General features: G+C 33.0%; 11 protein-coding genes and 3 pseudogenes across 14 annotated transcripts, besides 9 other annotated features; 2 read left to right on the top strand and 12 right to left on the bottom strand.

Annotated features, from left to right (window-relative positions):
• Nucleotides 1–10,484: part of a mobile genetic element that runs on past the window's edge.
• Nucleotides 178–858, bottom strand: TVAGG3_0288050 (KilA, N-terminal/APSES-type HTH, DNA-binding family; the record flags this gene model as incomplete). The annotated part of the gene is made up of 1 exon (XM_051229060.1): nucleotides 178–858. One exon carries the CDS (start codon nucleotides 856–858, stop codon nucleotides 178–180), a length of 681 nt encoding a protein of 226 aa, XP_051098790.1.
• On the bottom strand, nucleotides 1,070–1,449 carry TVAGG3_0288040 (annotated as a pseudogene). Its single transcript has one exon. A coding segment is annotated over exon 1 (380 nt).
• On the bottom strand, nucleotides 2,632–3,342 carry TVAGG3_0288030 (organellar and viral DNA polymerase type B; the record flags this gene model as incomplete). The annotated part of the gene is made up of 1 exon (XM_001293176.2): nucleotides 2,632–3,342. The coding sequence occupies one exon, from the start codon at nucleotides 3,340–3,342 to the stop codon at nucleotides 2,632–2,634; it is 711 nt and encodes a 236-aa protein (XP_001293177.2).
• Nucleotides 5,122–7,275, bottom strand: TVAGG3_0288020 (DNA/RNA polymerases family; the record flags this gene model as incomplete). Its single annotated transcript, XM_051229059.1, has 1 exon — nucleotides 5,122–7,275. The coding sequence occupies one exon, from the start codon at nucleotides 7,273–7,275 to the stop codon at nucleotides 5,122–5,124; it is 2,154 nt and encodes a 717-aa protein (XP_051098789.1).
• On the bottom strand, nucleotides 7,306–7,889 carry TVAGG3_0288010 (annotated as a pseudogene). The gene has a single exon. A coding segment is annotated over exon 1 (584 nt).
• TVAGG3_0288000 lies at nucleotides 9,435–10,030 on the bottom strand (annotated as a pseudogene). The gene has a single exon. A coding segment is annotated over exon 1 (596 nt).
• A 450-nt stretch (nucleotides 10,485–10,934) lies between the features above and the next one.
• Nucleotides 10,935–11,712, top strand: TVAGG3_0287980 (uncharacterized protein; the record flags this gene model as incomplete). Its single annotated transcript, XM_051229058.1, has 1 exon — nucleotides 10,935–11,712. A coding segment is annotated over one exon (778 nt), but the record flags the coding sequence as incomplete, so codon positions are not given.
• Nucleotides 11,713–12,048: 336 nt separating this feature from the next.
• On the bottom strand, nucleotides 12,049–12,411 carry TVAGG3_0287970 (uncharacterized protein; the record flags this gene model as incomplete). Its single annotated transcript, XM_051229057.1, has 1 exon — nucleotides 12,049–12,411. One exon carries the CDS (start codon nucleotides 12,409–12,411, stop codon nucleotides 12,049–12,051), a length of 363 nt encoding a protein of 120 aa, XP_051098787.1.
• A 139-nt stretch (nucleotides 12,412–12,550) lies between these two features.
• On the bottom strand, nucleotides 12,551–13,369 carry TVAGG3_0287960 (phage tail repeat-like family; the record flags this gene model as incomplete). The annotated part of the gene is made up of 1 exon (XM_051229056.1): nucleotides 12,551–13,369. One exon carries the CDS (start codon nucleotides 13,367–13,369, stop codon nucleotides 12,551–12,553), a length of 819 nt encoding a protein of 272 aa, XP_051098786.1.
• A 532-nt stretch (nucleotides 13,370–13,901) lies between these two features.
• Nucleotides 13,902–13,987: a mobile genetic element.
• A 161-nt stretch (nucleotides 13,988–14,148) lies between these two features.
• Nucleotides 14,149–14,236: a mobile genetic element.
• Nucleotides 14,237–14,737: 501 nt separating this feature from the next.
• Nucleotides 14,738–15,573: a mobile genetic element.
• A 1,815-nt stretch (nucleotides 15,574–17,388) lies between these two features.
• Nucleotides 17,389–17,429: a mobile genetic element.
• Nucleotides 17,389–17,429: a terminal%2Cinverted (terminal inverted repeat of ISTv3 transposon ID:TVAGG3_0287920).
• Nucleotides 17,430–17,613: 184 nt separating this feature from the next.
• TVAGG3_0287910 (uncharacterized protein) lies at nucleotides 17,614–19,056 on the top strand (the record flags this gene model as incomplete). Its single annotated transcript, XM_001295173.2, has 1 exon — nucleotides 17,765–18,097. The coding sequence occupies one exon, from the start codon at nucleotides 17,765–17,767 to the stop codon at nucleotides 18,095–18,097; it is 333 nt and encodes a 110-aa protein (XP_001295174.1).
• Nucleotides 19,057–21,815: 2,759 nt separating this feature from the next.
• Nucleotides 21,816–24,714: part of a mobile genetic element that runs on past the window's edge.
• On the bottom strand, nucleotides 21,998–22,324 carry TVAGG3_0287900 (uncharacterized protein; the record flags this gene model as incomplete). Its single annotated transcript, XM_001285219.1, has 1 exon — nucleotides 21,998–22,324. One exon carries the CDS (start codon nucleotides 22,322–22,324, stop codon nucleotides 21,998–22,000), a length of 327 nt encoding a protein of 108 aa, XP_001285220.1.
• Nucleotides 22,325–22,488: a terminal%2Cinverted (terminal inverted repeat of Maverick-1A transposon ID:TVAGG3_0287530).
• Nucleotides 22,325–24,714: part of a mobile genetic element that runs on past the window's edge.
• Nucleotides 22,489–22,725, bottom strand: TVAGG3_0287890 (uncharacterized protein; the record flags this gene model as incomplete). Its single annotated transcript, XM_051229055.1, has 1 exon — nucleotides 22,489–22,725. The coding sequence occupies one exon, from the start codon at nucleotides 22,723–22,725 to the stop codon at nucleotides 22,489–22,491; it is 237 nt and encodes a 78-aa protein (XP_051098785.1).
• TVAGG3_0287880 (repellent protein 1 family) lies at nucleotides 22,774–23,244 on the bottom strand (the record flags this gene model as incomplete). Its single annotated transcript, XM_051229054.1, has 1 exon — nucleotides 22,774–23,244. One exon carries the CDS (start codon nucleotides 23,242–23,244, stop codon nucleotides 22,774–22,776), a length of 471 nt encoding a protein of 156 aa, XP_051098784.1.
• On the bottom strand, nucleotides 23,275–23,634 carry TVAGG3_0287870 (uncharacterized protein; the record flags this gene model as incomplete). The annotated part of the gene is made up of 1 exon (XM_051229053.1): nucleotides 23,275–23,634. The coding sequence occupies one exon, from the start codon at nucleotides 23,632–23,634 to the stop codon at nucleotides 23,275–23,277; it is 360 nt and encodes a 119-aa protein (XP_051098783.1).

Here is a 24,714-nt window from a genome sequence, read left to right as displayed (position 1 = left end):
AAAGACTTGTCTTGAAAAAGTAAAAGACTTGTCTTGAAACAATAAAAGACTTGTCTTGAAACAATAAAAGACTTGTCTTGAAACAATGACCGACATAGACCCAGCAGATGAGGCAATTTACCTCATTGAGCTACCTGAGCCATCTTTGGTGTCAAGCTTGAAAAATAAATGGTTCATTTACTCTTCCTCTTTGAAGTTGTCAAAATACTCTGTTATTTTTTCTTTCAGTAGCGGCAAATCTTCTTTGAATGTAAGTATTGTACAACCTTTCATATCATAGTGTGTTTGAGGTAAAGTATCTTGAACTATCTGTTTAACATCTTCATTCGGTGTCATTGAAATCGGTAAGTTTTCGCGATAGAACCAATTTCTGTCAGATTTGTAAATCTTAGCAAGGTCGTAAAAGCTTTTGTTGTTTCTTCTGACTAAATGCAACATAACCATATCTCTGTCTTCTTCATTTTCCATCTCTTCAGTGTAAATCATATACTTATAGTTCTTTTCCTTTCCTTTTGGTACCGAACGTGGTATTCTTTTCTGTATGTTTTTGTCTTTTGCTTCAAGCTTGTTCTCTAGCTCTTCACGTTCTTGTCTATGAATTTCATCTAACATGAAAATATAACAAGCATAGCGAGGTGAAGCCCACATTGCAACAGCATTTACAAGAAGTCTATGTACATACCAACCTCTCAAACCATTTGGCAAATTTTGACGATTTTCGTACGGAATCTCGACCCGCGGAATTCCGCGGGTCGCAAACATATGAGGAAATTCTTCTAAAAGTTCTTTTGTCTGTTGGTTTTCAAACCAATGATGTGCTTGCTTTGTAGAACGAAGAGCATTGAAAATACTTTGCATTTGGTACATGTCATCTTTGACCGAACGAATGAGACGTAACTGTTTGTTATACTGAACCCACTCGTATTCTTCACTTATGGCTTCATGAACGATAGCAGTTGTTGTGTTCTCTGATGTTGACATTACTGTCTTTACATACAAAATAAAAAAAAATATTTTAAAAAAACTAGCGTTATTTTCTATCTTGTATAAAAGACCAAAAATAAACGCTTTACATGTATTTTTCAGCAACTTCGTCAAATAATTTTATAGCTTTGTCGATCTCATCTACTTCGAAAGTTTCTTTACCTTTCGTGGGAGCACCATACATTTTCTCAAACTTTTCAAGTAGTTCTGTTTCAGCAGCTCTCATATCGTTAACAAACGCAACCTTAACTCTATTGACTATACTGTCATATCTTTGAGTTATATTAAATGTTCTTCCTATCTTATATCTCTTTGTATTGAAGTCCTTCGGTTTCTGAACGATGTAAAGTAAGCCTTCACTGCAACGTTCCGTATCGAATGAACCATATGTTATGAAATTATATCCAACAACTGGGTCAATCCAGAACAAAACTACTGGTATAAGACTTTTGTCTATAAGATATGCTCTTGTTCCATAGAATCTTACCGATATCATCAGCTCAGGATTTCTTGTCAAAATTTTCTGAGTTGAAGCATTTCTAACCCAGTCGTGTGCTTTCTTTCCTTCAGATAGTGTTAAAATGTCTGACAAAGAATATTTTTTGTATTTCTTTGAGTATCTTACGTTTAAATCACCTATTCTAACCACTTTGGTGTCATTGTCTATCTTTTTAACTGTTTCAAACTCAGTGCTTGTCATTTCCTGTTCTTACATACAAAATAAAAAAAATATTTTTAAAAAACTAGCGTTAATTTTATTTTTTCTATCTTGTATAAAAGATATGATTTCATAGAGTTTTTTCACGATTTTCATGAGTTTTAGGCGACTACGGTTTTTTCCGTACTCGCAATTTTTTACGATTTTCATGAGTTTTAGGCGACCAGGGTTTTTTCCGTACTCGCAATTTTTTACGATTTTCATAGAGTTTTGGCGACCAGGGTTTTTCTCCCACTCGCAATTTTTTTACGATTTTCGAATGGAATCTCTACCCTCGGTTTTCCGAGGGTAGCATTTTTTCACGATTTTCATGAGTTTTTTTCACGATTTTCGAATGGAATCTCTAGGCCGGTTTTTCTCGGCCTAGAGAAATTTCACGATTTTCATGAGTTTTAGGCGACTACGGTTTTTTCCGTACTCGCATTTTTTCACGATTTTCATAGAGTTTTTTTACGATTTTCGTACGGAATCTCGACCCGCGGTTTCCTACCGGTCGCAAACATATGAGGAAATTCATGAAATTTGGTCATTTTTTTCAGCAAAAATATATTTTAGGCGACCAGGTCACTCGGTCACTCGGTCAACTAACATCTTTTTGAAAATGGTGACAACATGACATTTTGACAACAACACAGGAAATAAACTTCTTCGTCAATGAGTGTAAATGATTTCATCGTCAATGAGTGTAAATCAGGCAAAAATGAGTTTTGGTTAAAAAATACGGTGGGGCCAAAAGTGGCTCGACCTCAAAACAAGCATTTCATGAAGAATATACCAACCCGCGGAATTCCGCAGGTTGCTTTTTATACAAAATTCAACGGGTGAAAGAATACGATGAAGTCATGAATTTCTTCGTCAATGTTTTGTTGAGACTTCATCGTCAATGAGTGTAAATCAGGCAAAAATATATTTTAGGCAGAACCTCTTTTTCACAAGCGTTTTACATGGTATATGTTGTGATGGTTCATGACTTTAAACAGTTTTGTAGCTTCTATTTCTTCACGAAGGATATCAAAAGTTTTAACGATACCGAAGGTAGTAGTATATTTCTTCTTGACATCAGATAGAAGGAAATCGTTAGCAGTTGGATAGTTTTTGTTCAGAAATGTCAACATGTCCATTTTATCTTCTGCTGGTTTCTCTACTTCTTTCTTTAAGTCAGCATAGTCTTTTCGCATACGTTCTATCTCTTTGACGGAGTAGTTATATTTCCTCATTGCTGCTTTACATTTGGAACATTGTGGGTTCATTTTTGCATTGTACATTGAAATCTTACCTGCAAGTATGACTAAGGCGTAAATGGTTTTCTTTAACTCAAAGGCTGCTGGTTTTATTTGTCCGTTCCATACCTTACCTCTTCTATCTTTATCTCTTATCTGCCATACACATTTTGCAACTAACGAAACAAAGTTGTCGTAGGTCTTAAATTCTTCAGATTTGTATATGTCAATGAAATATACCATATCGCAGTCTTTGTGGTTGCAATGAAATCCAAGAAACTCATAGTTTACCTTACGTATGAACTTCTTGGTTTCTACTGAGTCAGTTGGTTTCACTTCTATTTCATCGAATTCTGGAATAGTGAGCTTTTGTTGTTGTATTTCAGGAAGTTTAGGCAGATGTTCCACCAGGTCCTGCATTTCATAAAGATATTGTTCATTTGTTTCATCTTTTGCAGTGCAATCTAAATCTCCTTGGAGAAGTTCTTGCTTTATCTTCTGGATTTCTGTTTCGAAAGTATATGAAGAAGGAATGAAGCTTTTCATCTCTACTAACATAGATGTTGGGTTCATGACTAACGAGTTTGGTGCTGTTGTTGCTAACATGTTCTTACAATAAAAATAAAAAAATATTTTTTTAAAAAACTACCTTTATTTTATTTCAGCACAAAATTCAAGAGTTTTGTGTGTTTTCTACGGTGAGCCACTTTTGGCTCGACCTCAAAACAAGCATTTTGTGAAGAATATACCAACCCGCGGAATTCCGCGGGTTGCTTTTTATATACAAAATTCAAGAGTTTTGTGTGTTTTCTACGGTGGGGCCAAAAATGGCTCGACCTCAAAACAAGCATTTCATGAAGAATATACCAACCCGCGGAATTCCGCGGGTTGCTTTTTATACAAAATTCAACGGGTGAAAGTCTTGACAAAACATATACGATGAAAGTCTTGACAAAACAAGCATTTTGTGAAGAATATACCAACCGCCGGAATGTCGACGGTTGCTTTTTATACAAAAACATATACGATGAAAGTCTTGACAAAACATATACGATGAAAGTCTTGACAAAACATTGACGATGAAAGTCTTGACAAAACATTGACGATGAAAGTCTTGACAAAACATATACGATGAAATCTATTTCCTGTGTTGTTGTCAAAATGTCATGTTGTCACACTTTTTCAGAGAAGTTAAAATGACCGAGTGACCGAGTGACCGAGTGACCTGGTGACACCTAAAAAACCATCTACCCTAAAATATATTTTCAGTACTTTTTCAGCACTTTTCCGTAGTTGTATATGAAAGACAATTCGAGATAAAAGTCGTAGTACAATGGAATAATATGCTGCACACCGTTTGTTGTGAACCAAATTTGAAAGTCAGAGAAACTGTTACTAGGTGGTTCGTAGAATTTAGAAGCAAAGTCATAAAAGTCCTTACCGATACATAGAAAACTGTTGTTGCTTGAACTGAAACTTGCATGACACATGACATTTTGAGGGTCAAACACGTTTCTATAAATTGTCAAATCTGTTGGTGGGAGTATAAATTTAAACGAACCATCTGGTGGTAAGGGTTCGTTCTGGTTTAGTAACCGAAGAAATTGTGCCCAAGAACGCCTGTCCACCCCCCAATATAAAAACTCTGTATCTCTTGGAGGGTTAATTTCAATCTTTTGAAATGAAACTGTGGAGTTCATCTTATCGTATTCTAGTTTCAGATAGTATGTTCCATTTAGTAAAGAGTGGTATTTTTCTTGAAATTCCCAGTAGTATTTGTTTATTTGAGTTTGAAAGTCATTTAGAGTCTTCTCAAGACTTTCGTCTGAACGAACTGTAAAGATTTTCATTTCGTCAAATTTTTCTATTAGACCATCAGAACCTTTATACTGGCCATGAAAATATACTGCAAACATAAACGCGTTAGTTCTATTTGAAAACAAAACTCTTCTAAATCCTATTGCCTTTGCATCTGAAGGACTTTGAAGCCAGCGAATTGGATAGTCAAACCTGTATGTACGGGATGAAATTTCTTCATCTGAAATATTTCTACCGGCATTTGTGAAGATATAGTCTAACGGTTTTGTATCTGCTGCTTTTGTTCTTTGTTTTTCAACCTGAAGCATTTTATATATGTAAAAATATACTGTTTTAAAAACGTTTTAAAATGGTATGCAATGTTTTACTTCATGCAATGTTTTATTTCATGCAATGTTTTACTTCTGTCCCGTCTTCAAGCACACCCCAGTACTTACGTTTGGAGAGGACATGAACTTCGGAAAATACCTTGTCTAGCTTAAAAAGGCCCATCTTCTCACCGACTAAACCCATTTCAATGAGTTTGTTATAGCCTTCTTCGTTCGTCATGAGTGCGTCAATGTTCTCATAGTATACCAAAACTTTGGATTTAACCTCGGAGAAGAATTTGTTGTAGTTGTCAAGGACTGCTTTTGCGAACTGAGGGTATGACCAATGTTCGACAATAGGTTTTAATGTGGTTACTAAGCCATTTTGACCTTCGGTGAACTCGTACTTCAAAACAAAAGGGGAGAACCTTTCAACAAAGTTGTCGACCTTCTCATAGTGTTTACTCTTCATCTTTTGAGGTTTCTTAATGGAATATCCCCATGTCGAATTCATAAGTAATTTGAGTGTCATTGCAAGTTTGGGGTTTGAAGCCTTCCTAATATCATAGAGTTGTTGTATGACTTTTCCAACTGTATAGTTCCTTCCCGGGAACTCACCGTCTTCGTTTGGAATTCCAGTTGGAATATATTGGACAAACCTCATGTACGCAGCGTTAAGGTCGACATAGTATATTTTTTCATATGAGTCGAACTTGTCGCATCCAATGGGTCCAGTTCGTGGAAATTCAAGCGAGTCTCTTATCTTCTGAGAAACCTCGCCTGTTATCTCATAAACATCGTCAAAGCAACCTGTTTCATATAAAACCTTCTGACCTAACTCAGAAGCTCTCCAATACAATTTGACGTCGATCGGATGTCTCAATGGAAGTTTGTTTATAGCATCTTGAAGTTCTTGCAACCTCATTGGAAGTTCTTCTGGTTCAGGTTGGTATCCGAACAATCCAACTCCTTTTGGAACTGTGTACTTCTTTTGTGCTATAACTTTGTCTGGAACAACTTTTGGTCTTGCTAACAATAAAAAGTTTGTTTCGTCTTTTGGTACAAAAGTTTCTGTCAGCTTGTCATCTGGAATTGGTTCCAACAAACCTTTCTCGAAAAGAATGTTAACAGCTCTGACAATGTTGCACTTGCCTTTTCCGAACAATGGGTTTGTAAGACTTTCGTTCAACATGAAGTGGTTGTGGATGAGTACAATCTTCAACCATGGTAAGTCTTTGTCAACAACATAGTCGTCATGTGAAGAACCTTTCTCAGTCGGAATGTTGACTCGGATATTCACATTTGCCAACGGTGCAACTTTTGCCAGTTGACTTCTAAGAATATACCTTGTTTTCACACATGACTCAAGATACTTCATCTTCTCTTCTGAAACAAGACCAGAGTTCCTGAGACATGTAAGAATACAAGGTTCATTGACAATTTTTTCAATTGAATTGTAAATTCCATACCTTGTTAAGTCACTGTCAGACTTGTTTATGAACGGAAAGTATCCAGCATATTGTCTGACTGCTTGAGGGTTAGGTTGATACCATTCGAACTTCACGCTTGCAATTCCTTCAATCGCATTTAAGATGTCTGAGTCGGAATCAACCATTTGTTCTCTCTTTGTAGTCTTGAAAGCGTCAAGAAGTTGTGCGGCTGTTGCGACATTGCCATATGCATAGTAAATATGACCATCTAAATCTGTTACGGTTAGTCTGAGATTGTGTCCTTTCTTATTTCCGTCTTGTATGGCAGCAAGTACACCCATGAAGCCTTCTTTGTTCTTTCCTTTGTCAAAGTTTACTGTAAAGGTTCGACCAGAAGTAATTTGACTTCGAACCTCACGATACTTCTCATATGCATATCTTGTTCTTTCCATGGGAGCATGTTTGTCTTCACCCTTCCCTTTTTTCCTTCTCAAGGGATGCAATTGTTCGTCATGTTTCCAGTAGAATCTGGCAAAGCCGTCGTGTCCTTCAACTTGAGGCTCAGAAACATCAAAAGGCATGTCCATAAGACGTTCTTCTTCTAACCTCTCTAGTCTGTTTGGATAATTGGCGCGTGCGGTTTCCAAGTCCATTTCGTAGCGAAGACCAGACAATTTGTCATAGACTTTTATGGGTCTTCCCTTCCTATATTTAAACTTCTTCGAAACTTTCCAGCCATATCTTTCTAACTCTGCTTTTATTTTAGCAGACCTTCTGTCCATTCTATATAGGGGCATTTTTTATAAAAATAAAAAAATGTTTTTTCTTTACTTTACGTAACCGCCTGCTGCCATAAGTCTTTGACGCCAACCCATACCAGCTAATGAAGGTTGACTTGGTTTAGTTTGAAAACTAACCTTTGGTTTTGGTTTTTCTTCTGTTTTTGGTTTCTCTTCTTCTATTGGTTTTTCGTCACTTTTCGGTTCATCTGACTTTACCTCACTTGCTGGAACAGTTGTGTCGTTAACATCTTCATAAATATCATATGCCATTTGTTTTTGTTTTCCTTTCAACTTTTTGTGTTTGTTGTAAAGTTTAGAATATTTCGACTCTAAGTCAATGAGATGTTCTATAATGAACTGTTGGTCAGTGAAGTAAACTTTTCCATCTGTTGTCTCGAAAGCTCCTTCAGACTTCAATATTTTATTTGTGAGAGTCTGTTTCTTTTTTGAGATACTAGCCGTTCCATTTTTATGAAAAGTGACTTTGTAGTTAGGGTTTGAGTTACTAGACCTGGCACTTTCTATTATTGAATTTTTCTCTTCATCTGTAAGTTCTTGACAGGTTTTGACAATGGTTCTGAACTTTTTGTTTGTGGTGTCAAATCTACCGTTTCAACTTCTTCGGTCATTTCATCTCAGTAAAAAATTTTTAGTTTGGTTTGTTTTCAACTGGTTGTTGAGGTTTTATGTCGGTCTAAAACTTCTTGAGGTATAGGGAGGACTTGACAAACACGTAGTTAACTGCTGAAGCCGACAAATCCATCTTGAGCCCATTTGTCTCAATGCTGTATTTTCATTTCATCTCAGTAAAAAAACTTTACATTCCCCACGTTTGAGGCGGTGAGGTTGTTGTTTACCCACTTTGTGCATGGTTATATCCTCTGTTAAAGAATCTTTCACCTTGGTCCATATAGTGCCTGCTTGGTTATAGTAGTCATTTGCTTTGTTATAGTAGTTCCTGCTTGTCTTCCTACATTGTCCATCCATCCTTGAATTTCTCTTGTTTCAGGATTTGGAATAAGATTTGTTGCATTTCGTGCTACATCCCAACCTTTCTGTACAGTTTGTATAATAGGTTGTGCTTTCTCTTTAAGTATACCTAATGTACTCAAAATCTTCCTTCCAACTCCAAATACACCTCTGGCTATTGTTCCCACTGCGGGCAAAAATCTAGATGCGACTCCTGCTAATGCGCCAAAAAACCCATTTCTTATGGTTAAAAATGACGAATTCAAACAAGGACCCGTATGTTTCTAAAGCGACAAAGAAAGCACTCATGGTAAAAATCTTTAGTTCAACACCAAATGCTTGGTTTATGGATATCTTGGAAAACATTCCGAGGTATAGAGAAGAGACCACCATACTGGCTAATATTTGTGGTCAAAACACAAGATACTGTGAAGCCATACCATTACAGTCCAAAAATATTTTAGATGTGAAAACTGCTTTGACAATATTCGTTGACAAATACCATCCAACAAAACTGACATCTGACTATGAAAGTTCTTTCAAATCAGACGATATTAAAAACTATCTGCGTTCAAAAAATGTAAACCAATATTTCATTGTCGACCAAAACCATTCTGCTCTTGGTGTCATTGACGGTTGTATAAAAATCTTAGAGACTTAAACCAACCACAAGGTGGTGAAGCAAATGAAATGTCATATGACGACAAGTACAGACACTTCTCCATGGCAAAGATGAGACAAGTTTTAAATATTTACAATAGCCGTAAACAAAAAGGTTTGGGAAACCACTCCCCTGAAGAAATGAAAAACAACCCTGACTTAGAGAAAGACTATATATTTAATAGTTTAGTCAAAAGAGACAAACAAGAAAGAATGCCGGGCTTCAAACTTCAGAAAGGTGACAAAGTAAAAATAGAAATACCTAAACGCGACCCATATGAAAATACTATTGACTATGACAACAATGGGAACCCGACAGGTACTCACATTCGTGTTCGTAAAAATAGAAGAAAGTATACAAGAGAATATTATGAAGTTTTAGGCAAACATGGCAAAATGTACAGACTGCAAGCAGAAGATAAAACGACTATTGTCAGACCTCGTTTCAAACTTGTCAAAGTTCAAGGTGGTATACTTTCAAAGACAGTTCCTAACAAATATAAGACAACTCCTGACGAATATGCTAAAGAAGTTGAAAATGACGACTAAGCATTTCTATACCATGCGTAAACTGTCATGTAAGGTGGCATGTAGTCTTTACTCTGTCCCGTTGTTTGCGTATACCCTGAAACGCGATGTGTATGGTTTCCTTCTCCCTGTGTGCTACCCCAGAAACAATTTATAGCAAACTGAACGTCGTCTTTAACATCATATCCTTTACCTTTTTTCATTGCTGACCAATCCCAAAATCTATGCTTATGCCAACCTGCTTCAGATGTACTTAAATCTATGTAGTGACTGTGTGCAGGTAAATTTGCACCTGAAATCGTTTTACTTCCACCTGTTTCCTTTGAAGAGTTTGCACAATACAAAAACCTGTCGACTATTTGAGTCCAAGTTCCGAGACCAAGTACTACTTCTGGTCTGGTAGAGTTCATTGACGTATAAATAGAACCTATAGGATATACTGTTTGAAGTATTTCTGTCTTTAATGTTTGAAGCTCTGTTTTGTCAGCTTTTTTATCTAACTCATCGTTAACATATGTTTTGTCAGCTTTTTTATCTAACTCATCGTTAACATATGTTTTGTCAGCTTTTTTATCATATAAATCTTGAGCAGTGAATTTAACTTTGTTTTCATCCTCCATGACATAGACATTTCTACATCTAGTGTATTTCATCGTCGTTATGTCATCCTCCGATGTTAAACCTTGTGGAAAGTTAGGAGGTTTCCAATACAATGCATCCCCACCAGTTCCATCAGGTTCTTCAACCGTTCCTGCAATATTTTCTATACCAACAGTTGCGAAGAAATCGTGTGTATGGTTCTTATCTGCCTTCTTTTCAAGGCTAACGTTTAAGTCTGTTATTTCAGAAGATGTATGTGTATGTCCAACGTCACTTTTCCTGTTTAAGGTTTCTTGTAAGTTTGTAATATTTGCAATGGTATGTGTATGTCCAACGTCACTTTTCCTGTTTAAGGTTTCTTGTAAGTTTGTAATATTTGCAATGGTATGTGTATGTCCAACGTCACTTTTCCTGTTTAAGGTTTCTTGTAAGTTTGTAATATTTGCAATGGTATGTGTATGAGTCTTTTTAGAATATTCGTTTTCAGCTCTTGTCACTTCACTTGACATTTTATTGTCAACATATGTTTTGTCCGCTAGTTCAGGATGAGTATGTTCTTTCGTTGCATATGTTGCATCTGCTCTGTCATGTTCTTCTTGAACTTTTTCAATGACATACTCTTTGTCAGCTTTGTTGTCAATATCTGCTTTCAAAAGAAGTTCATCTATAGGTTCTCGTTTAAAGTTCTTTTTGTTGGATTTATACAAACAGTATGGTTCTTACTGTCTTGAAACAGAAACTCATCTGTCATTGGTTTATCGTCAGTTTTAAGTTTCCTTCTTTCAATGACTCAGATATCTTAGAATAGTTTGAAAAGTTTGTTGTGTTTTATTTAGAGCTTGTACAATGAGTTGTCGGTTGTGTTGTATTTCTCTCATAGACGCTGTTTCTTTCGACATTTTTATTCTAGATAAAATATGCTTTCAATAGAAAAAGAAAATTCAAGAGTTGCTACAACTAAACCATTAGATGAACTTTTTACGAATGTCGGTCAAAAGTTTGAGACAGAGACCGTAAAGCATGAAGGCTATCGTTTTGACTACCCATTGAGATGGTTAAGAGACCCATCCGTCACAAAAGCTGTTGGCTTTCGTAGAATGAAGTTCATTTCAGAAGCCATACATGGTTTCCCATTTACGGTCGGTTTTGAAGTTCGATACTATAACAAAGAAAAACGTACGTATGAGAAATTTGTACAGGGAAAACTTTTACAAGTTAGTTTGCTTGTAAACTTAGAAACAACTCTTCAAGCTTTTCAAGAAAAAATAAACGATATCTATCTCGAATATGCAAAACAGTACAACATTGACGAAGGAGAGTACCATCTCGATATTTTATATGACAGGAAAAATGCAACTGTTAAAATCAATAGAATAGAAGACCTTGGAGACAACGTTTATATTTCTACAAAATATAACAACTTGGCATGGTATAGATTTTTGAGGATGTTAAATCAGCCTGCAGAATATCCAGTACACCCGAACTTTTATGAAGTCGAAAACCCTAATGGAACATATGAAAATGTTTTCGACTCAGATGCTATTATAGTTCATGCTTCATTTTCTGGTGCACAAAACTCTTTTTTATGCTTGGCAAATGACTTTTACGAAAAACCTACAAAGCTATATGAACCACCAAGTGGAAGTATTTCAGACTTTCAAGTATGGTTTACTACAGATGGAAGAAAGAGAATAATTCCATTATACCACGCGTTTTACTTAGAACTTAGTTTCATATACAACTACTATCGAACGGTAAAAATATAATCTTTTAATACGGTTGAGGTGTTGGATTTGGTTGCCAACTAGACTGTGGTGCAGGTTCAGGCTGTTGTATAACAGGAGCTTGTTCTTCTGGTTCAGGGTCTTTAGGTATAATACCAACGAACTGACCTACTCTTTTACCAATATTTTTGACTCCGTTCCAAATTCCTCTTCCGACAGATTTTATTCCATTCCATATACCTCTTCCAACATTTCGAAAGAAGTTTCCTATTCTTCCAAAGAAACCCATTTTACTATATGTAAAAATCTAATGTCCGCCTAGTCTCTTACGTTTCCTGTTGAGTTCCATAGCATTTTTTAACTGGAGCTCATACATTCTATTTCTCCTCTGGTAGAAAACATACTCTGGGTCAACTCCTGTGTTTGCGTCATCTGCATAGAGTTGTTTATATCCCACTTCAGGGTTTGTATAAAACTCTTTCCATCTCATATTTGCATACCATGGTGGTAAGCCTAACGCAGCGTCATTTGACATGGCAGTTTGCATTTGTACATCTGTTGGCACTTGACCATAGTTTGCCATTGCAGTTTGTATTCTAACTTCATTTGGAATATTCTCTGGGTTTGGTTGTCCAGGTTGCTGTGCATTCGCTAAGTTCTGTGCGTCCATTTAATATTAGATAAAAATATCTCTTACGAGTACATATGCTGAACATTTGCTGGCATTGGTTCATCTTCATATTCTCTGTACCTTTCTGCCACGTCAAATAAGTAAATGACACAATGGAAAAAACCTAAAACAAGTAGTCCTATTTCAAACCACATTTACTTACCAATAAAATTTCTTTGTTGTGACACTTTCTCCGGTTTATAGGACCTCTCTCATATTCTATCTTATCATATCTATACTCATAGTCATGTACGTCCTCTAACCATCTCATAACGGTTTCCAAACCACTTTTATCGGATGTAAAGTAAAAGCATGGATGGTTATGTAAAACGTCTAAAGTTTCTAAAGAGTCTCTCAAAGTCCAGTCTACTTGGTATTGAAAATCGTATGTGTTATAGAACGGTGGGTCTACTATAAAGAAAACATTTTCCTTGTTTTTATATTTTTCATACAACTCTGTCCAATGACATCTCACAAACTCTATACCCTCAGTATATTTTTCTATGTTCTCTTTGAAAACCTTTGTATAGTTAAGATATAAAACGTTTGACATAAGTGTTTCAATGTCATGAACTCTTATAGAACCACTATATAATAGTCTAGAAGATATACTATCCCAGTCAATATACTCTGCTTTTTTCAAAACCTCTCTGACAATATCTTTCTTATCTAATGGTATACGTTCCATCTTACCTATAGGTATCTTTTCTTTTAACTCTTTCAATATTTTGTTTGTGTCTGGTATATGTTTGAGACGGTTCATATAGTTGTCGAAGTCATTGCATATAATCTTTGCATCTGGGAATACGGTATGGCACAGATGGGATATATAGAAACTTCCACCGAACAAATCTACAAATGTTAGACCATTCGGTAGTTTCTTAAGTTCTCTCAATAGAATATCTTTACATCTACTCTTATTTCCAAAGAAGGGTAGTGGTGGTTTTGTAAAATTCATTTTATATATATATAATAAAAATGTTTTTACCTGAAAAGTGACAGAAAAGGCTTCTCAAAGTATACTTCTTGGAACGCCCGTAACTTTACTGTAGCGACGATAGACTCTTACTTGTCCGGACATAGTTCTACTATTTTGAGTCCTCTACCAAAAAGTCAACAGCAACGACTTTCAAAAAATTTTAGGGGCTAGAAGGCACGAAGTGCCTGGAAGCCCCCACACCCCCAAAAAAAACCTCATTTTATATAAACTGCATGTTATACTAAATATCTTCAGGGGCTAGAGGGCACGAAGTGCCTGGAGCCCCCAGTCCCTTTTTTTTTTTTTTTTTTTAAACAGGATTTTTAAATTTCAAGGAAAAATAGCTTTTGTGAATACTTTTGAGAACTCTTCTCAAAGATCATGATTCAAATATATTAAGGAGCCAAAATATTAGAGATGAGTTCACAATCAAAATTTTACATTTTAATTATTTAGAAAAACGTATTAACCTCAATAAAAAAATATCTCAAAGATTAATAGTTAATTTAGGGTTTCCTAGCTATCTAGAGGGAATTGTTCCTTATGATGTATATATTTATAATGTATGCATCATAAGGAACAATTCCCTCCTTAAAACGAGAAAACTTGTTCGAAATTGTTTATCATTTCGAACAAGTTTTCTCGTTTTTAATAACAAACTAAAGGCTATGAGGCACTGATTATATATTAGTGCCTCATAGCCTTTAGTTCCCAGTAGATAGCTGGGAAACTTTCTCCAAATGATAAGTTATTTAGAGAAAGTTTCCCAGCTATCTAGAGGGAATTGTTCCTTATGATGTATATATTTATAATGTATGCATCATAAGGAACAATTCCCTCGCTGAAGTGAGAAAACTTGTTCGCAATCATTTCGCATTGCGAACAAGTTTTCTCACTTTTAGTTCCCTGTAGAAAAGATCGAAATTTTATTCTGATTTTAACTGATCTATATTTCGCTTGCGTTATTTGAATCTTTTCTTTTGCATATGTCATTCCTTTCACTTTTCGAATTTCATTTGCCTGCATGCTCTCTCGTTTTGGTTGAAAATCAACTCAATCTTAAAATGAACTTCTTCATTCTTTACAATAAATTCAATTTTTTTCGAGATATATCTTTATCTACCCCTATGTGAGCTGCATATTCTTTCTCGCTAAATTCTTTTGATTCTTCAGAGCTAAAAATCAAGTTTAATAAAAATAATGTTTATTCATAATTTTGAAAACCAAATTCAAATTTGAATGAGAATTTTTGAAAAAAATATAGAATATTTCAATAGTTTGGAATCTCTTCAACTTCCCACTGCTTATTAACACATTTTTTCCAGAGCGGTTTATCATCCTTGGTCCATTTCTTAAATTTGTTGTAAACCTCTCTTGGAGTGTATGGTCGAACTCCAATTTTTGGATGAGCGCCATGTGGCATGTCATTGTATTTTTGCCTGAATTCTTCCAATTCCTGATTGATGCTCTCAAATTCTGAAGACTTTGGAGCATTTTTGTCCAGTGATGGCCAGAGGCGTTCAATTTTGCCATTTTGACGTGGCATGTATGGAGCTGATTTTCTGATTTGAATGTCATAAGTACTCAAAAATTTTGTGAACTCTCCCTCATTTTCTTTACCGTTATCTGACCAGAAACAGAAAGGTGCTCCATATTTTTGAACTGTTGCAATTGCCACTTTTGAAGTTTCTGTTGAACTTTTGTTACGAAGCAATTTCAATGCTAACAAATAACGACTTTTGTCATCAATTATTCCATAAACCGGTAAAGTTTCTGGTTCTTTCAAAAAATGAATATCCACATGCCAGATTGTATTTGGAAGAATTGCTTCATAATCCACATAATATGCTTTTGGATTACTTTTATCTTTTTCTTTGTAAATTCCCAGAAATTTTGCTGCCTTAATAACTGCATTGTAACTGATTTGAAATTGTTTTGGATTCATATTGAGAGTCCAATACAATTTTTGAACCCCACATTTGTAATTTTCATAAGAATTCTGAACCTTCAAAATTAATTCTGGAGTTAATTCCTCTTGTGGAGGACCACTTTTAATTTTTGGTGTACCACCGATTTCTTTGAATGCTTTTTTGAGAGTATTTCTTGAAATTTGTTTGAAAATTGTAACATTTTGATAAGAATATGGAACTTTTTTCAAAACTGTTGCGTATGTTAACTCACCATAAGGATGTCAATTCGGAAAATTGTTTTCATTTTAGGAGAATATAATTTTCCTTTTCGAAAATTTAAAAAGTGAGACGCGCAGGATTCGAACTTTTTTAAAAGTTGATTTAAATATATTCTAGTGTGGATTCTAAGGATAATATCATATTTAAAATAAGAATATACTAGTTTAGGTGGTATAATTTTTTTCGATAAATTTGAGAGCATGTACGTTTAGGACATCAAAAGTGTCAATTCGCTCAGCGAAAGCTGAGCTAGCTTCGTTCTCGAAAGAATAGGGAAGGAGTGAAAGAGAGTGATACAGATGTTGACACATTCATATCATTTCAACAAATTTTGATCAAATTGAAATGCAATGAAATTCAATTCACTTCATATCCTTCAGTCAGTACATTGACATCCTTCTACATCACAATGATAACTCGTGCATCAATAGTTCTACAACTAACTCAGAAAAAACAAGATTTTTCCTTCCAGCTTACAGCTTTTAAAAAGTTTCGATGATAAAAATCACTCTACTCTTGTTTATCGATATGTTGTGATAGTAGGTAAACGTATTCTTATCGATATTAATAAAAATATTTTTACGAAAATCTGAACCAATTACAGAGTTATTCATAAAGTTTATGATAACTGTAATTACTTCATCTTTGTTTTATATTTGAATAAACAATTTAATTTAATTTGCATAATTTTTTTTAGTTGAAAGACAGGAAACTTAGTTGAGTTTGTATTATTTTTATCGTTCAATTCATTGTATATGTGAGTGATCCAGATATTTAAGATATTTAGAAAAAAATTATTAATTTGATTAACAAATTTTAATCAAAATAGCAAAAATCTATTTGATAGCTGTAAGCAAATAATAATTTCTATTTCAACCAAAATCACTTATTTTCATCTAAACGTATAAAATTGTCAATTTTATGAGAATAAATTTAAAATCTCATGAAATATAAAGGAGAGTAATATTTTTCAATTTTCTTTTTTCTTTCTCTCAAATATTTTCTATTGGGAATTTTCTTGTTATCAAAAAATAATTTTAATATTTGTTTATTTCATTACATACAATAAAATTTTAAAAACTCTATTTCTTCTCAAGAAAATTTTTTTCCTTCATATGAAGAAACATTTTGTTCTCCATTTGATACTGAGTTTAAATCTCGATTTTTGAATTTTCTTCTTTCCAAATTTCTTTTTTCCAAATTAGAAGTTTAATTCAAAATTTCAATAGTTTATATATTTTCTCAAACCGTCTCAGATTTTCTCACTTTTTAGGGATTTTCTCTCAAAATATACAAAAATAGTAATATCAATACATGTGTCTAATATACTTTAAAACTATCGTGACAAAATTCAAAAACGAAGAGTTCTTCTCTCCAAATTTTTTTCAAAATCAAAAAAATGAGATAAAAAAGCACGTTTGCAAAATTCATTTTTAGCATTTTAGGAATTTTCTCACTTTTCTTCCAAATTGACATCCTTACTCACCACTTTCAAGTTTTTCATACATATATCTTACCCATTCATTTGGAATACGAGGTCTAGAGTTTTCGTTCATTTTTTTTACTTTACAAAACTGTTTATTTTTCAGAATTTTTAAATTTGAAAAAATCCATTCTATATCTGATAAATAATATATTATTTTTCAATCAAAATATTTTGATTATCATCTCAAAAGTGTTCTCAAAACCTAGTTTTTCTTATTTTGGATAATCTTAATATTTATATTATTATAAACTAATTGAACACCATATGTTTTTGTATACTTTTACAAAAAAATTGATAGATTTGTGATACTCCCCCGACGATAGAATTGAATAGCTTACATTTTGACAGAACTTAATATGGAACACAAGTTATAATTTAAGGATGGTGGTAGAGGAGGGAAAAAGTTAAAAAAAGATCGACCTATAAGAGCTTAATATATTACTATGACATTGCATTCATAATTGAATGAACACAATAAAATTTTTCAACTCAATATAACGGCTCTTAGATAATAAAAGATGCTATCCTCTGCAATTGTATTATGAATATCAAAATAAGTACTTGATCATTTTTCAATGCTTTCGGTTTTCTTCCAAAACATATCTTGACTTTTGTCAAATATTAATTAACTTCCTCTTTAAATTAGTGTTTGATTATTCAATATAAAAAACCGAAGTTTAATTTCAATCAAATAATCAAATGACTGATTGGACAACCCCGCTTTGCGGATGCTTAGATGACTGCAGTGTCTGCTGCTTAGGATGGTTCTGCCCATGTTGCATTTATACAGAAGTGATACTACATCTTGAAGGCAGATATGATTGCTGCAGATCGAAGTGCTGCGGAGTTAGCAGCTTTAATGTCCGCCAGATTATTAGGCGCCGTAGAAATATGGAATACGAATGCTGCAACGATTGCTGTGCTGTCACTTTCTGCTACTTTTTGGCAAATTGCCAGCATCTTCGCGAGCTTAGAAAGGGTAACGGCGTTCCATATCCAGGAGAAGGCTACTATGGCTCTGTTGCAAAATAATGGAAATAAATTACTCATTTATATTAGCATATTTAGCAAAAAAATATTTATTCATTTCCATTTGGGCATTAGACACGAAAATAATAGCATCCACATATTTGTATTTGCTATATTTTATATGCTAAAGCTCCAACTATAACATTTTTTATACATTTCACAAAATAATTATATATAACTAAACAATTGAATACAATCTCTTTTGAAAAAGCTTTAATATTTGCGAAGGGAATTATAGTTTATGGCAATGAAGACAAAAGACTCAAAAGTAAATTATTTTCAATTTAACAAGTTTACGAATAACATGTTTATTCCGTCATTTAATGTACAACGTACTCAAAACTAATTATCTTTACGATCGAGTCTGATTTAACATATATCAATATTTTCACATCAGTAGGAAGAAGGCATTCTACTTCAACTAACTGCTATTTCTTACCAATCGAAATTCTGGATTCCTTAATTCGATGATTCATTCCATACCTCACGAATATTTCTTATTTCTACAAATCATTTAAATGTACTTTCCGTATCAGATTTCATTTTGGAAAATTTTTTTAATAAATCCATCAAATATTGAAATGTAAAACATGAACATTGTAAACGATACCCATACTTAACTTATAGATAGTTATAGCTCTTTGTACCATTTATGTAATATTCAACCATTGATTTTTTTTCATTCTCTAAAACTTAGTCTTTTTAATAGTATTGCACGACTAGAATAAGAAGTATTATTGATATATGTTATAATTGTTTTAAAAATAGAATGATTACTCTTGGAAACTACAAAGATATTTGTAATCAAGTAATAAAATATTTCTCTCTTAGATAATCATTTTAATTGTTTATGGTATTTGATATCTGAATGTTATATGAGGTTAAAAAGTTCGTTTACTCTAAAATTCTGTTTAGAATTTAATTTTATGATTGTTTAATTTCATATTATTTTGGTAATTAATTGTATTTAGTCATAAAAGCAAATATCTTTAAAGAAAAATACCTGTTTTTGTTGAATTTTTTCACCCAAAAAGGTGACCAAACTATTTTTTGAAAGTCCGCCATAACTTTAATGGTACTATTTCAGCGTGTTCAATGAATACAAAAATTCTAAGAGTGCCACATAAAATAGTACTTTAGACTTGAGTTAATGCTACCAAGCAAATGTTAAAAAGATGACTTTAGTGTTTTGATAATCAAAGATTAAAATCATTATTGTCTAAATCAATAATCATAACGACAGAAGTTAATGTTTTTCATAAGTGCTTTAAATCCACTTTTAAAAGTATACCTCAAAAATCAAAATATCAAAAAAAATTGGCCGATAGGTTTGGCTTTAATTTTTGTCTGCTTTTATGATTTGATATGGATGTTATAATTTTAAAAGTTGAGCCAAATTCACCAATAGATTTTTGAGATTTGCAAATACTCAATAATTTTCAGCGTGTTATCTTTTATTAAAAGAACTATTTGGTTTCAGTATCATATAAATTGATATTTACTTTCTATTTGAACCTTCATTTAGCTAATGATTTAGTAATACAGATTTCATCTAATCCTTATAAGAGAATTTTGAATTTGTTATAATAAAAAAACAAACAGATATAGCTTACACTTCTATAATAAAGATACCTTTTATAGAAATCAGTATGAAATGTGTTTTTTGACACGTAAAGCTCTCAATTCATTATAACATGTTTGTCGATTTTTATATATTTTTCGCTTTCATTATCTATGATATTAAAAATTATGTCATCAGAATGTGAAATAATTAAACAAATGCCCTGCGGGAAGTATTTTATACTAGAATTTATAAAAAAAATCACTGTACGTTTAGCCTACTGGTTATGTCGTGGGGTTCAAAGGCAATATGTTCAAATCAGTAAGCACCCAGTTTTTTTATTTTTTATTTTTTTTAACAAGGTGAATATAACTTTTGATCGAAATCAATGAGTTACATGAATTATCATTTATCTAACTACAATTAAATTGTGAAAATATACTATCCAATATTAGCGTTTAATAAAATCAAAGATTATTGACTTATATTTTGAAAGTAATCTAAGCAGAATTTAGATATCCAAATTCTAAATATCTTCATGCTTAGATGCTAGATAATATATTCTTATTTGAAAAATTTATAATGTTATTATTTTCTTATTTGATATTTACTACAAGCAGAAAAGCATTTATATTGTAAATTAACAGATTATGATAATTATACTCGTTTTTATATGTTCTTAATGAAGAATATCAAACGTATTTCTATGAGTTTTAAAAAATGAAAAGTTTTAATATGGCTAATATATTTATTATCATTAATAGAATAAAAAAGTTTTTTTCGCATATCACTCGATGATTTACCTTCGAGTTTTGATAAATTTCGAAAAAATTTAAGGAATGCTCTTTGAATTTCTTTACCTATAAGCATATTATCTGCCGTATTATTTTTCGCTAATTGTAGAATTTTATTTAATTTTAATAATTAACCTTCTAAGCTTATTGAGAGATCACATTGTATATTTGATACGTAGTACATATGCTAAATCTGTGAATTAGATTGTAAGATATTGAACAAACGTTCTTAAACATTTTAGATTTTAGGGAATTACTGAATTAAACTATATTTCTTATATGATATCTTCATGTTTGGATGCTTTGGGTATAATTTATTGGGCTTTTTCTATCCAAATGTTTGGCAATGGTAACCCAATTTCTAACAAATTTATGATGGAAAAATTTATGACTTTTATGGAGCCGAAAAAAAAGCATAGAATGAATAAGACTATTAAAGATAAGCTGTAATTTGATTGTGAATTTTAAGAAAAGAATTTGGATTAAAATTTGAAATTCTTTTTTTTTGAAAATTAGCCGATGATATGCTTAAGCTAAAAATTACTAGAAGCGGTGTGATATAATTTATATAAAAAAACTCATAATTGCCATTATTATTGGTACATATAAAGTCAAATTATAATTTGCAGTTATGCTTTAATCAAAATCTATATTGAAACGCTTTGTCACATCCATTAAAAAGGCTGTCGCATATAAATCCAAACATTTGCTTGGTATGTACTTTTCCATTTTAACGTCCTGATTGATATAAGCATGTTTTACACTTTAAAATAGTAATTATGACAACCTGTACACCATAGAAGTAGGCTATAACAAGAAAAATTAGATTGACATCGAATAATTTCAAGATTTAGAAACAATTTGTAGCTTTCTTAATTATCTAGAGTTAAAATTCATTTATAATGAGGTCATATATTTTAATTATCTTGTAATCAATGTTCGAACATTACCATTAAAGGAATTTTTACTTTAATTAAATTTAAAAAATATAATTTGTGACTAAAAATAACAAACAAGTTTAATACAAACAAAATAGTATACAAATATACAAAAGAACTATCATTTAACGAATATTTCAATCTGAGATTTGAAATTTATGATAGTTATAATAAAGGAGCTCTATTTTGAGAGCTATGCAGCGAAGTAGAGTGTGGTTACATGACTATAATTCACTTTGTTTTCAATTGTCATTGTGCGAAGTGTACTCCTTAAGATTTGTGAAAAATTGCCTTTATTTATGAGATCAACAATGTGTTTTGGATGACGTTTCGCATTTAGAATAGCAAACTCTAGATTCTCATATGTGATCCCGTTATGAAATCTACTTAATGTATTATGAATGTATGTTTCAAAATCGCTGAATTTGAGTTAGTATACATATCATGTGTACGGAGGCACTGCGTTCCACCGTACCCATTATATGTGAATTTGACACTTTACAAAACCGTTAACGTATATTTTACAACACAAACGACAACACTAACTTAACCTTAAATATTTACAAAACCGCCAACCACTTCACTTCACTACTGTAAAAAATAAACGTTCTCACTTACAAAAGTATTGCAACTCTTCCCATTGCTGTGCTTCACACAATAGTTCATATTCTTCAGTATCGCTGCTGTCGCTCCAATCGTCAGAGTCAAAGTCACTGTCAAAATAAATGTTAGTAAGTTTTGACAAAGCTAATGAAACACGTTTACCGTTTGTATCGTATGCTTGTATAAACTTTCCATTCTTCATTCCTTCATAAACGCTCAAACTAACTTTACCCTTTCTCCCTCGTATCTGATAGAATGTATTTTCACGAGGAACGAAGAACAAATTCTTGAACTCATGACCGTTGTAGTTTGTTATCTCAATAGTTTTCGTCATTTATATAAAATTAAAATAAAAAATAATTTTAAAAAATAAACCTAAAAGCTAATGATATCACCACCCTCACACGTATGAAAACATAGCACAAAAATAAATTTAGGGTAGAAGGTTAGATCTAACCCGATTTCTAACCTCTTTTCTACCCTGTTGAATTCATTGCTTTATAACTCTCTTCCTTTCTCCAACTCTTCTAACTTCTTCTTAAGTTCAGCAATGTTGTCCTCATGAAGTTTAATCTTTCTCAAAATTCCTTCTTTATCTAATGGTTGCTTTATCTTTCTAAACTGAACTCTACCATCTTTCATTTGATGAACGTAAAAACCTTCTGGAATAGTTCCTGATTTAATGTATTCTACCAAAAACTTTTGTTTCATTGCTTCAGTGACTTTAGTCGTCATTTCAATCAAATAAAAATTTTAATATTAAATAAAAATAACGTTATTTTTTCAGTAAGGAAACGCAGGAGTTTTACGATTTATTTGAGGAGTAGGTTCTGGTTTAAATGTTGGAGTCGGTTTAGGAGTTGACTTTTGAACAGGAGTTTGTACTTCCATAGGTTCAGGAGTCATTGAAGGTGTTGTTTGTGAAGGCGTTGGTTTTGACGTTGGTTTTGGCGAAGGTGTTGGAGTTTGTTTAACTTCAACTACTTCAGTATTATTTACAACATTTGTTTTATTTCTTTTCAACATCATAACTGCTACTGCTGTAGCTAGCAAACCTAGTGGGAGACCATATCTTATATAAGGACTTGACCAAAAGCTATTTTTGACAGGAGCTGGTGGAACACCTAACCTTGGTGAGACTGCTCTTTGCCATTGTGCAGCTCGTAAGAAATATTCAATAGGTGCTCCATAATCGTTTGGTAAAGTTTGTTTCATAGATGGTGAAGGTTCGCGAGAGCTTGATGAAGAACTCATTTATAAGCTTTAAAAATAAACGTTCATCCTTTATTCCTCACTGTCATCCGCAGCTAAGTTATAGTCATCTAATCTTATTATTGGGATTCCATTAGCACGCACCTGAATGGCAAAGCAACAATCCCTCATAAATCCAATAAGTGGCTTTGGTACATTTTCAGTTGCTAGTTCAATAGGTCCTTTAACAGACAATTTGTATGTTATTGGAGCAGTAGATGTTTGACCTTGCTGGAAGCAAAAGTCCACTTCTGTTGGAAAACCACATAAGAAATGTGTGTTGTCATAGCTATCCCATTTATGTTCCACACTACCATCATCCACCAATGACCTCATAACATCTTCATTAAATCCTATCATATCATTGTTTGTATTGCAAGCGTTCGCAACCATTTCATAAAATACAGGTCCATATGATTTTTCAGGTTCTGCAGGCATATTTTCCATAAGCTCCCATGGAAAGCTGAAGATATTTAAACTTAGGGTTCTCAAAATTAACATAATAGTTGTCTTTCTTCTAAATAGTGCCCAAATACTTTTAACATTAATAGGCGTATAAGCTGCTGTAAATGTTGCACTTGAACTATCTGTATTCTTTGAGAATGAACCGTCCATAGGAATCCAATCCATAACTTTAACAGGAAAACATAAAGCCTCGTTTGTATAATGTTCTACAAGTTCTGTATAAATGTTAGGGTCTAAAGAGAATGACTTTGGATGAATAAAACATTCATTAAAATCCATCTTTGTTCGAAATAGTTGCTGGGTTACAGTTGTAATAGTAACTGTTCCACTAGCTTCTACTGCCTTCGTTATCATAGTGAATGGTTCATTCCATGGAACAAATTTATTTGTCGGTGGATTTGAATCTGAAGCAAATACAACTTTAAGAGTTGGATTGAAGCAATGATATCATTTACAGATATAGATGTGCATTGTAAGGCGTCGCTACTGAACTTTACTTTAAGCTGAATGTTTCCTGCAAAAGCTGGAATAAATCGAATAGCTTCTAATGGAAGGAATCTTCTAACAGGAATTCTTAAACGAAGCTTAAAATCAAATGATTTTCCTGCTGTAATCGGCCCACTAACAATTTGTCCTGTTTCTGCATGTTCCCGAATGACTCCATATATCTTCATGTCGAGTCTTTGAGAAAACATCTACTTTCTTTATTTGTTCGGTAGTTTGTGAGTTTGAAGTTATATATGCTTCTTCTCTTGCGTTGTCTTGAGAATATACGATACGACCATTTGCAAGGATTTGATATCCAGCAACTGCATAGAAAGCGTCATCGAAACCAATCCAAAATCCTGGTGGGTTTGTTTTATTGGAAACCTGAACCAATTTCTTTATCTACAATAAATTGACCTTCCATTTTATACGTAATGAATGTATTGTAAAGGTCCAACATATTTTCACCAGGAGGTGAGAGATTGAATGTTACCCATGTGTTATCTTTAGCAGTTCCAGGTT

This window comes from Trichomonas vaginalis, chromosome V (genome assembly GCF_026262505.1).
Source record: "Trichomonas vaginalis G3 chromosome V, whole genome shotgun sequence".
Lineage (NCBI taxonomy): Eukaryota > Parabasalia > Trichomonadida > Trichomonadidae > Trichomonas > Trichomonas vaginalis.
Note: the sequence above shows the minus strand (reverse complement) of the source record. Positions and strands in the feature narration are given on the sequence as shown.